We start from the raw sequence: 12,935 nt of genomic DNA, 5'->3' as shown, positions 1-12,935 counted from the left end.
ATTAATATATAATTTTCATAGTTGTAACAATGGGGCTTTTTTCATTAAAATTATTTGAGGATTTAAAAATAGAATATGCTAAGAAGTTAAAAGTATAACAAAGTTTAAAATAATCCTAAAATAATAATTTCTGCTTATTAACCAACTATACACACAGCCATACATAATTAGAAAGAGAAAAACTTTAACAAAAAAAAAAGGGCCCCAAGTGGCTGAGTGGTCTAAAGCGCTTTCCGTTACGGATCACTCCCATCTCACCTGTCTGCTTGGGTTCGAGTTTCCGATTCGGCCAATATGGGTATGTGAGAAAGCTTGGCAGTAGCAACTTGTAACCAATATTTCTACTAAATATGTTTACCTAGTACTACCTCACAAAGCCAGCCCTCCTAGATTAAAATGTTTTTGGCTAAAATGGTATAAAATATCTGCCTACCTTGACTGAAGTTAGAGTGATCTCCCCTTGACATCAGAGTTGGAACCAAAATTCCGTGAATTCTTCAGTTGCTACAAGAGTGGAAGGCATGCTCTCTATATGTATGTAACTGCTGGGAGGATAGGAAGATGCAATAACAAAGAAACATATTTTACTAGAAAAACTGGTTTCTTCTTCAAATAAATTACCTGATCGTAATAACTTAGGAGAAGAGGTAAGAGGTGAGAGACCATCAAAACTGAAAATGTTTCCCTCCCACAAATCCTTTTGCACCATGATTTTATGTCCCACCAGACCAAGCTGAGCCTTTAGGATAAAGATCTCTGATAAAAGCTGGGGAAGTGTACTTGTATCTCCCTCCCAGAGCAAGAGTCTGAGATGCAAAACAAATTCATTAGTGTGAGATTATTTTTTACATGCAGCACAAATAACCCACTTTATCGAGGATGTGTCTATTGATATATCATCCTTTTCTTCTGTGAGGAGTAAGAAGAGACATGATCTCCCTTGATGCAATGGCTTAGTCTTCCTTAAGTACCTCACATTAGGTCCTGCAGACCTCCAGATGATGTGTCCAGAGTAGATAGGAATTTATTCCCAAAATCTGATTACTCATGAATGGTAGCCTGTCCTTGAAAGCAGAGGTATCATGAGTAATACTTATCCATCTTGTTGGAACTGCATGTAGATGGGTCCACTAATAGAGCATGTATTTGTCAAGTCTGCCCCCCACTTGCCAATGCAATGAGGTGGCAGGTCTTCTACATGAGGTGAACCAAAAATGTTTATGAAAGTGATTCAAACTGTCCACTTGGGCAAGGATCCTACATCATTGGACATGTGTAAGCAAATATGGACAGAAGATCTTTGATTTGTCTGATATTTCTCTCATATGATAATGTAGTGTAACTGATGACAGAATGGTAGTTTTTAATTGTGATTGGTGCTGTTTCTCAGACGGGCCATATGAAGTTATCTATTATGGTATAAAGTGTTCTGTACACACCAATGTGAGAATATATTCCATTGCCTTCATTCACCTTTACACTGAAGGACCATCTCACTGATGCAATTTCTCCAGCACTGATTTTGAGAACTGTTATTTGAGGGCATATTTTAACATATTAACCCTGGAGCTTTTTGTCATTTTCACATGAAAATGGAGTAGGAAACACATTTTGAAAGCTATTTCTGAATAGATCCAAAAACACCAAATCCCCGGTGATCTTTCAATAACATACTGCCTAGTTGTGTTAGAAATATTATTCTTAATTGGCTATTTGACTCGTGCATGTGCAGAAGGGTAAAAGTTGGAGTTTTGTTGTGGGTTTTTTGTGCTAAACTGAGACCACTCTTTATTCCAAATGCACACCTTATCCTACTTTTTGCAAAGGATCATCTGTCTGTTTGCAGTTCATACCGGTTTGCCTTAGATCTGAGACCAAAAAGTATAAAATCCAGACTTAAAATCGGATTCCAACCACAGGCGAATTTTCGGTAGAATAAAGTCGGATCCAAAAAATGAGGTTTATTATCTGTATTTTGTAGTGCAACTAGATATTCCAGATTATTTGGTATCATTATAGAGCTACATCTGTCTACCTTTCTATAATACCACCCACTTTAGTGTATCATGCATGACCTAGACGCTACAGAGCTCGGCCGTAGGCTACTACCTCCTGCCCCATTAAGTCATCGCTAGGAGTTAATGTGTTAACAAGATCCAGACTTAGAGTTTCAGTAGCTCTAGGGCCGGAATGAAACACCTCCTGTTTGATTCAGCAAATGAGGGAATATCTCAATTTCCCAGATTAATCATTTGAGTTGAGTAACCAGGAGTGGGGAGTGTGCAGTCTCCCAAATGGATGGCATTTTGGGCTCACTGTTGCATTGCATCATGCACCAGTGTAAAAGAGTTGACTGAATGTGCTCAAGTTGATGACAAACTGAGGAGTGCCATGTTTGTAGCTGAAGGAACCCTGGGCAAATGAGGAGGTGTACCGAACACAATATTGAGCCCCTCTGGAAACTACAGCCACTTTTCAGGTCCATGTGTCATAATGGCAAATCTTTCTCATTCGGCTGTGAAAAAATGGATCCTTCATCCTACCAGGATCTGTGAAAAGGGAGGCATGAAGGTAATGTCATTTGATACAGCGATGGTGTCATGGAGAGAAACACTAGTGAAAATGATCACCCTTCCTATACCTCTTGTCTGCATTAGTTTGGGAGAACTGATTTCCAATGGTTGTAAATTCAAAAGGACTACTTTCCAGTGGCCTGTGATCTGAGCACCTACCTGCCAACTGTTTTGTTGCTTTCCTTGCAAATCCCACCATGGCAGTGGAGACTGTGAAGGTGGGAAAGAAGATGTTCTTGGCTGCTTCTTTGCAAAATATGTCAGCCTAATCATTAAACAGATTTCATCATTAAGTCTGCGGGTATAGCTTGGCTTTAAGATGGTCTTTAAGAATGGTGGAGATTGACAATATTGAATCTCATTCCACCATCTGTAAAGTTCATAGCTGTTGTTATGGCCATGGCCTTAGTATGTTGGACCTCTATGTTTAAGAGGTGAGCTATTATATAAACAGGCTCCCAAGCATATCTGCTGAGAATCAGGGTGGGAGAAGGTCATTGCCTATTGAAAGAAACAATGAGGAAACCTAAGAACAAGTTTTCATTACTTTTGGATAAATATAGTTAAGATGATGTCTCTTGCTACATGCAAAGTAGTTGAAGAAGAATGTTGAGGATAGCAGCTCACTACACTTGCAGCATATCATAAGTTAGATCCCACTACTTCAATAGGCAAGCACCTAGTCAATTTCTATCAAATCAGTCAAAATAAGTATGCCAGCTTTGAATGCATAATTTCCATTATTCTTTAGAAACCGAACACATATGATGTCAGAAGTGGAAGAATAACAGAAGCTAGTGGCAGCTGATGTTGGAAGTTGATGCCAGATGCACACTAGTTTTAAGAAGAAAAAAAATAACAACATAATGTGCTGAATACAACTGATCAAACAAAAATGTGTAATGGGGTCAGGAATTCATTTCTTCCAATTTCTTTTGTGATGCACCAATCTCAAATAGACTCAATATCAGTATAAAAATCATTACAGTAGTTGTTTTAAATTACAAGAAAAAACATTTTCTACATTTTTGCCTTTTACTTTAGGACAAGCGTGTTTATATGGAAAGTAATGCACTTACTGCTGTTACAATATATGATTGGATTGGATAACTTTCCTATTAATTTACTGTTCTTAGCAAATGCCATATACAATACACAAATTTTAAATAGTTCAAGTCTCTGTACAATCTCCATGCTGAAAATTTCAACAGCATTCTGAAGTGCATATATGTAGATTCATAATACATATACCCTCAAATTTTTAACATCTTTCTGAATATTGGATAGTTAAAAATCTTTACTTTTTCATTGATATTACTGACATTCAATACCAACTCTGAGGATAGGTTAACATTATGGTTACCTCCTGTGTTAATTTTTTTCATATTCCTTTCATAATAAATGAACCATACTAATAAAATGGTTGTTGTCAGCATTTCTCCATCCTTGCAAACTTGATTAATGAAACCTCCAAAGAGTGGTGATTTTTGCAGTGCAAAATACACTGTCTGGAGTCGCAGTCTTTCTATCCCTAAGCAGCTTTCATTTCCACAAGATCCACTTCCTGACAATTGATACTCTCCTCCAAGTAGGCATGAGCTAACAGAAACCACAAAACACCTACAAAAGAAGTAACTGAAATAGAATTACTAATTCATAGGTTGTATTACAATGGCACTATAACAATAAAATGTAATATGAATGGCTGTCTGTTAATTAAAAGCAGATTTGTAAAATAATGCCTGGCTCAATTTATAAATAATTGCCTTTTTGAGAGATGACTTTTGCTGCCAGAAGTATCAGTATGTCTCTTTAGCATGTTTTACTGTATAAGCACAAGATTTTATGATGGAGAAAAGGATGTCATTGTTTGAGGCACTAACAGGGTGCATGACATGCAAATGACAAGTACTACTTCTCAGTCCAAGAAAAAGAAAACAGATGACATACACAGATATATCACACGTCTCTGCACAGACACACAAATATATTTTAAAAGCAAAATTTTACAACTATCTGACACAGAACCTACTGTATATATTTTCCCCAAATCCACTTCTCATATTCTGTGGAACTAAAAAAACAAATAAACATTCTATTATTGACATACAAATTATAAAACAAAAAAGTGTACATACCAGCTCCTGTTCATGTTGATGTTGTTATCATCTTGGTGTTGTTATCATCTTTCACATCAGAGTTCTTATCTGAGCTACTAGCTTTGTTGGACAACGGCTCAAACTGGCATGACTGAATTTCTGAGGGATGAAGATATCGATCCAAACACGAAATATGTTTATTTCTAAAATTACTCAATTCAGGGACATGTAGTTCACAAAAAGGATGACTACACATTGCTTCTGCTGTCCTGTCTCTGATGTGACAGAGTGACATGACTGGGAAGCTCAATAATCTTCGGAACAGTCCAAAGATCTCATATACTTTAGTCTTTTTTCAGACACCTACAATAATATGGATGGCTGTATGCATACGAAAAATATCTGATCACTTTTTTAATGCTGAATATCAACATAAAGCAAACTTTTAAAAACCACAAAAGAAACCCCTTGAAGACTATAATACTTGACACTATTCGTTTGCTATAAAGTATTAAAAAAAACTAGACAATAGTCCCTTGATCAGAGTTTGCATTAAGAAATGAGGCTGGAGGGAAGAAGCAGATAAATTCTTACACTTGCCCATTGATAAAATCATGAAATACCATAAATTTATTTTTACCATCAATGTTCTTAGTCAAGATGCATTCAATGTCTGGTAGCTTTTCACATTCTGTGAACTTTAAAGTTTTGTAAATATAGTTCTTGGACTTGATGTAGGGGTTCTTCCCTTTCTTGTGCAACTGCACTGGATACATCCTCTCTAAGATAAAATGGTTCTGAAAAGGTAAGGTATGCAAATATTATCTTGAAGAAAATGAAAATACACGTAAACTATCAAAAGAATATGTTTGTGATTTGATAAAACTTGTGCTCAAAAATACCTTTTTACAATATGGTAACACAGACTATGAATCTCCAAAAGTTGGGAACAGAATGACTAGTCCTATGGCACCTTCTTATGCATCTTTTTTATGGGGAAATTGGAAAATGACTTTCTAAATAAATGCCTCTTAAAAACAGATGTTCGGTTAAGATTTTTTAATGATATTTATGGTTTGGAGTTATTCATTAGAAGACCTTTATTATTTTATAGACTGTTTAAACAAATTACATCCAACAATAAAATGTACATTCAATGTGTCGAAAACTAAAGTATCATTTTTGGATGTACAGGTCATGAAAAATGAAAAATAATGACATCACTACCATGGTTCATATTTAAAAAAAAACAAATATTCATCATTATGTTGAATATTCTTTATGTCACCCAAAATTTTCTAAAAACAGAAAAGATATAGAAGAATTATTTCTGATGACACTGTTTTTAAATCATCTTTAACAGAGTTAGGTCAGCATTTTTTAAATAGAAATTACTTTATTGACATCATTAATACTGCTTCCAAAAAGTATCTTCTCATACACAACCTCAATTTAAATAAAAAAAAGAAATAAAGATATCATTTCTTCTGTTACTGAATATAATCCAAGTCTACCTAGTATAGGTAAGATTATCAATAAATATTGGGATATTTTAAAATTATCATGTAAAGCAAGTGTTAAATTGCAATGTTAAATCGATAAGCAAAAGCAAACCCACACCTGCTTATAAAAGGGCTAAAAATCTTAATGATTTCCTAATTCATTCTTTACTATAAAAAAACATCATATAAAGAGGAATCATCAACTAAATGTGATAGACCTAGATGTTGTACTCTTTTATTAATGAAAATACTTCTTTCAGTGGTAATAGTATGAAAGAAACATTTAAAATGCATTGTGATGCCAACTGTGCAACATCAAATGTTATTTATTTGATCACATGCAAAAAATGTGGCATCCAATATAATGGACAAACCCATCAACAAATATCTAAACGTATTAACCAACACAGATCAGACATAATTTTTTTTATATATCAATCAATCATTTTCATCTCATAATGACAGTTCCCACAGTTTGCAAGATTTCTCCTTTCAACCTATTGTTATAGCTGATTCTGAGATGGAACATCTGTAAAAGGAAACCTATTGCATTCACCGTCTTAATACGGTATACTGAAAAGTCTAAATTCCGAAGCTCTATATGACATTTATTATTCAAACTTTTTATTAAAAAAATACAATGTGTTATGTTCTTTAACTATGTTAAGACTGGTATTTGATGTTCCTTTTTACAATTATTTAAGAATATTTTTATATTATTCTAATTTAACAAATAACTTAAACAGTGAAAGTATAAACTAATATAAAAATAAGTTTACTAATTCATTAAAAAAGAGGCATTATAAAAAAAAATTCCAAATTTTTGAAAATATTATGATTAATTATTTATAAAATGTTTATATCATTAAAAGTATTATGCACATCATAATTTTATTATATAATTTGAGTTCTGATGAAATACTGTGAACATTCATCAATAATATATCAAGTTATATTTTAACAAGTTGCATTATGCACAATAAAAATATTATTAAACTGTTTACCTCTATTTATCCATAAATTATATATATATATATATATATATATATATATATATATATATATATATATATATATATATATATACATACATACACACACAACATACACACAATATAGTTAAAATAATAATACCAGTGGTCCTGGATAAATTCTGAAATAAGCACACATCTAAGACCAATATGTATGCATGATGCAATAACCATGGATATTTTGTAAGTGCCTATCAGTTTATTAGTATACAAATTTTTATAAATTTTGAAAAGGAATATGTAGTTTTGGCCACATAAATTTAACTGAATGGACAGAATTTCAATTCCATTGCAGTAAGATAAGTGTGAACTGGTACTGATTAATACTTAGTTCTTATTTAGCAATTTACCAGCAAGTGTTTATACACGATCTACTCATCCAATCAACGACCAGTATTACTGTTTAAAAAAAAGGGTCATGGAATGATGGAAATAAAACATGAATTCAAGGTCTGATCAAAACAAAACTCTGTGTCAATTTTGGTTAAAATAAAAAAGCTCTGGTAAAGTTCAGTAACTAAGATTAGATTGTGACAAAATTTTCTTAAAGAATACCAGTATGCAGAAATTCATTATTCAGATATTAGTCAGGTTTAATTAACATAGTTAAAAAAGAAAAAGGAGAATTATTAAAGAAAATATGAGTTAATAAAGTGAAATGACTAAAGCCAAGTCATATCCATAATGGATCATGTCACAGAGTAGTCCAGATTGAGCATGTAAAATAATAATATAGGTCAGTATATCTAGAGCAAAATATGGCAACCTATAAGCTGTATATTCAAGTCCCAATACAATTATTGAATACCAGATAGTTGATGTATTATGGATGGATGGACAACATGATTATTATAAGGCTGGCTTGATTTCATGCAGGTGTGCAAATCTGTCTATACATACTCCCCAAACTTACTATGCTGTAAGATTCTAACATTTTATCATAATCTATACAATTATGTTCAAACAAAATGGAGTCATTTCCATTATGCTAGACAATCCATCATCAGACTTGTGTATTTAAAATTTGTTCTTTTGTTAAACACCTCTTTGCAACTGCTCTATGTCATTATATCCTTGTTTTTTAAAAATCATCCAACACTTCTGCTTGTATGTTCATCCATCTGTCTGTAACGACCTAAACTGATGGGTGGAAATTTTATAAAATTATGTTGCTCCTCGGGTAACCATCAATGAGAAGGGTGTCATCACACCCCTGTGAGGAAGTCAGAGGTCAACTGTACACAAATTTGAATTACAATGCATTTTATTTGTGTAAAACTAACTTTAATTACATAGTGTCAACTTCTTATTACTATATGGCTTTCATTTTTTCTGGCATTAGTCCCCGTCTAAGGTAAAGAATAATAAACATGACTGCATTCAAATCGCCTTAGCCACTTCTGTCTTTCAGAATATCATGCTTCTTCAACTTGGACTGAGACTGAAAGTACATCAGGGCAGGAAAGGACATCGGGGAATTTTGTATTAATAACTAGCAAGTATTATATGATTAAAATCAACTGCAACTCCCAACACTAATACGTAACAGCATTAAGACACAACCCATTACACTGCTGATGATCTCATGATTGGATGTCAGATGGAACCTACCATATGTAGACTGCAGCAAGCTCTACTGCCTACTGGAGGACTGGTTGGCCAACACAACTGGACCTAATGTACAGACACCTTCACTCTGGTGCAACGTTAAATAAAGATCAAATGAAGGGAAGCTGGAGTGAAAGCATCAGAAGGATGTGTTATTTACATCATCCAGAGAAGAATGATTAAGAAAGACTAAAGATGCAGCAATATCTGTAATGTTATCATCTTTGCTAGCCAAGATAACCCTATCTACACCTTGGCACATGGAGCAGATCTTTCTGTGCTTCGGATCTGTGAATTTCACTGAATGTGGTGGCAAGCCACTGCATATAATAAAAATTAACCTGTTCAAATTTGAATAATGTTCCTACGTGATCGAAACAAGAGAAGCACTCAACTTGAATGGACTGATAAATAAGCAATTTTCCAGTGCTGGTTTGTGTTTGCACAAATACCTTTCACTCAAATACACCTGTAATGGCTTCCCTCTGGTAAATTGTCATACTGTTGATGTTGAACTTACAAAGTATCCTTTTTAGGTCAACTGCCTCCACCATTTTTGGTTGATGTACAATGCAACATGCTATTGTTTAGTTGGCATTACATACTAAGGGAGGCAACTCATGAAATCCAATTGCTAGGACAAAGCACCAATATAGCTGTTCGATCCACCAAGGTGTAGACAGGGTTATCGGGACCTTGGCTAGCAAAGATGATGTTATGGATTTGATTCCCATGAACAAAAGATCTCTTTCATTAAGAGATGGATAATGTATTTTCATAGACTAATCAACCATTGAAGATAAATGAATGTTTATGCAAAGGAGTTTATCTTGATCATCCCTAGCACAAATGCTAATGAGACGATGGATTTCAATCGGTTTTTGTGGCTACTGAATATAACTGAATCTTGGCTATATCATGCTAGGAAGAGAAGGAAGTGATGCAATGGAAAGAAGGAAGACCATCATTAAGGTAAGATTCTCAAAGACAGCCTCACTCATTGTATTAGAAGTCTGTTTAGATAAGGACCAAAGAACACATGAAAGGGTCCACCAAGGCATTAAAGAGATAGAGTCTTTGAAGATCAAAGTATCTGAGGTGTTCTGAAAGATCAGGGTCCAACCCTATAGTGAAGCCAATAGAGAATTTAAGGATACTGAAGACGACTGGTTTACAACACTTAATAATAAAGAGTCAAGTTTTTTTGTTACAAAAAAAGGGAAAAAGTCCACATCTGCAGTTCAAGTGAGGCAGGTTGATTCAATGTGTTACCTACTGCATTAATTGCTGAATATTCTCCACCTCAAATAATAAACATTGGTGATCAACTGCCTTCATAATGTAGAAAGGACTTTTGATATGATTTAACTGTTTTCCAACTTTTGTACATAGCCATATTGGATAGAATACACATTTAAAGAAATGGTCTGCTTCTGCAGTCGCAAACAAGACAAGCTGTGTCTTTACATCACACTCACCCCATGGTCTTATGGACATTAATAATTTGGTTTAACAGGTCTAGTTCTATGGTCTATGTAGTGAGAACAACAGGCATTTGTGTTTATGCAAATTAACTAAATGATTATTTACAGGACTTACAATTAGTTTTAGATTTTGAAAATGCTGATGATATTAGAGACAAAATAGTAGATTAAGTTTCTCTAATTAGCAGGAGTATTTTATATATAGATTTTAAAGAAATAGATATTTTATACTTGAACTCTGACAATCTTTGCCAACCCTTACAAATAAACTATATTTATTTATTTAACAGTTATATTTTGAGGAAGAGGTTGAAAGTGAATGTGAATCTGATTAGATATAATAGAATCATATGTTTTCAAATCAACTTCTGGACAATTCGTTAGTGAGATATCAAATGTTTGTTTAGTTTAATGTAGGAAACACAGATTTGTGAACCAGAAACAATCAAGCCACTAATATATATATATATATATATATATATATATATATATATATATATATAGGCAGAAATGGTTAGTGAGAGTTTTGAAATTGAATTTGGTACAGTTAAAAGAAACCATTAAAGAAATATGTAATATGTAGCCTAGACATTTGTTCATTTGCTCTACCAGTTAATTCCCCAAAGTAGCTGCCACCTTCACCATACAGAGATATAACAATATTCTGGGTGATGTAGCTTACAACCATGCTTGAAAACTAGTCTTGGCAGATTGACTGTTATGAGTTAACTGTAAGTTGGAGAATGTGTGGATTGTTGTGCTTGAGGGATCTTATATGCTGCAACAGTTGATCTCAATGGTAACTTCTTTGAGGGTAGGGTGGGTGGGAAGGTCTACCAACAAGTAAAAATTACTGAACCACAAGAACTGAGACCACCTGATAACAGTGGAGAGTGGGGAAGCCCATCATTATTGTGAAAGATGGGAATGCCTAAGTGTAGACACATTCCTACTTGAGACTTAAGTCATCCATCACCTATGCCTTCTAATCTGGAACTGGATGGACATAAAGTCATTGCCTCAATCACACTGCAAACAAGTCTGCTAATGGCCTCCTAGACAGCCAGAAAAGTCTATCTGCTGCTGACTGGTGCAGAAACATGTGAGGGCTACCATGTCTGGACAGGCTGTCTGCCAGATATGTCTCACCCATGTGATAGAGAAATCTAGCTGTTTTGTAATCCTGACTTTTCTTATCTCAGTCTGGTCGTCTGTTACCAGTCATCTCAGTCACGGTGTACATGCACAAGGAACTACTTTTAAAAAGAAGAAACTCATGTTAACTTCTGCTGTGCTTGATGGAGTTGTTATAAAATCAAACAACAACAATAACAAAAAGAAAATCACTCATAAAGCAACTGAAGATCTCTAAATACTCTGATAACGCACCATACAAAACATTTCGAGAAAGACCAATACATGCATACACAATGTTAAGCTATTTTGGTATTATACTACACAGCATAGCAAATTTTATTTTATCTGTAACTTAGTCAATGTTCAGGTCAGTGTCATTAAATGTAGCTAAAAGTTATCTAATTAGTTTTAAATATTTTGTGTGAAATGAATTAGGTACTTTATGCTAGATTTAATGACACAGACCTGAAAATTTACTTAACTACAGGTAGGATAAAATTACCAATGCTGTATGGAAACACTGTTCCAGACAAACAGGCAATACACATCACTGGCTACAAAATCCAAATTCTATCAAGAGCATCTACAAAGCTGGCAACAAACAGAAAAATGTTATGTCAGACCTCAATTCTTCAAACTTTGTCAAACAACCCCAATTAGCCCCAAATGAATCAAATATTGTAAACAAATGAAAATTTCGGCAGAAAACAACTTAGACTTTAAAGCGCATCTTGCAGATTCCACAACATAGCATTGTCCCATACATTTCTGACCTACATAATTTGCATTTGAAAGTCAAATCTTTGATAAAATAATACCTAGGCTTTGGTTTCAATGATTTGTATATTTTTTCTGAATATATTTGCCCGATGATTAAGAAAACAGACAATCTAATAAACTGGTACATACCAGACTTAGCTAAGTCCGCCATTATTTCCCGTTAAGCCTACTGGTTCACTTACAGTTTCAAACTAATTTTATGACAAAATAGTGTATAAGAAGCAGCTAATATATATCCAGATCACCGATTCTGATCTTAAAACACAAGTTCGTATGTTTTATCATAGCATGCAGGAAACTGATAGTTGCTACCTTACTCGGAAAATGGTTAATGGTCAATCAACTATCAAAACATAATGCTTGTGAAACAGCAGGAGTTTGTTTGTCAATGTAACTGATATAAAAACTAGGCCCAACTACTGATGCCTTGATGAATACATTTTGCTACAACACGAGAACTAACCGGGTTAAGGCATGGGGCATTTAAAAAAAATATATGGTATGGTCAGTCAATGTACCTCTTAAATAATCACAGGGCAATGTCATTTTCACTTTCCTAATAGAAGAAGGTGATGTTTACATTTTTAGGCAACTTGTCACCCACTTATGAATGGCATTTTCAATAAATATCAGCAACGCCAACATTAAATTCACACAATCAGTATGAAACCTAGGTGTTACTCTGGACATTACTCTCACACTGCACCAACATGTCAGGAAC

At 34.1% G+C, this 12,935-nt stretch overlaps 1 protein-coding gene across 1 annotated transcript in view; it reads right to left on the bottom strand.

Annotated features, from left to right (window-relative positions):
• LOC149794140 (large ribosomal subunit protein bL9m-like) overlaps positions 1 to 12,935 on the bottom strand; it is a 66,959-nt gene that overhangs the window by 40,997 nt on the left and 13,027 nt on the right. Inside the window, exon 3 of the mRNA XM_089968213.1 lies at positions 5,313 to 5,469. Within this exon, the coding sequence (XP_089824339.1) occupies positions 5,313 to 5,469 (157 nt within the window). The remainder of the gene's footprint in view (positions 1 to 5,312; positions 5,470 to 12,935) is intronic.

The sequence above is a fragment of the Sinohyriopsis cumingii genome, chromosome 8, assembly GCF_028554795.1.
Source record: "Sinohyriopsis cumingii isolate HCF-2022 chromosome 8, ASM2855479v2, whole genome shotgun sequence".
Classification (NCBI taxonomy): domain Eukaryota; kingdom Metazoa; phylum Mollusca; class Bivalvia; order Unionida; family Unionidae; genus Sinohyriopsis; species Sinohyriopsis cumingii.
The sequence above is the reverse complement of the archived record's forward strand: the minus strand, read 5'-3'. Positions and strand labels throughout refer to the sequence as shown.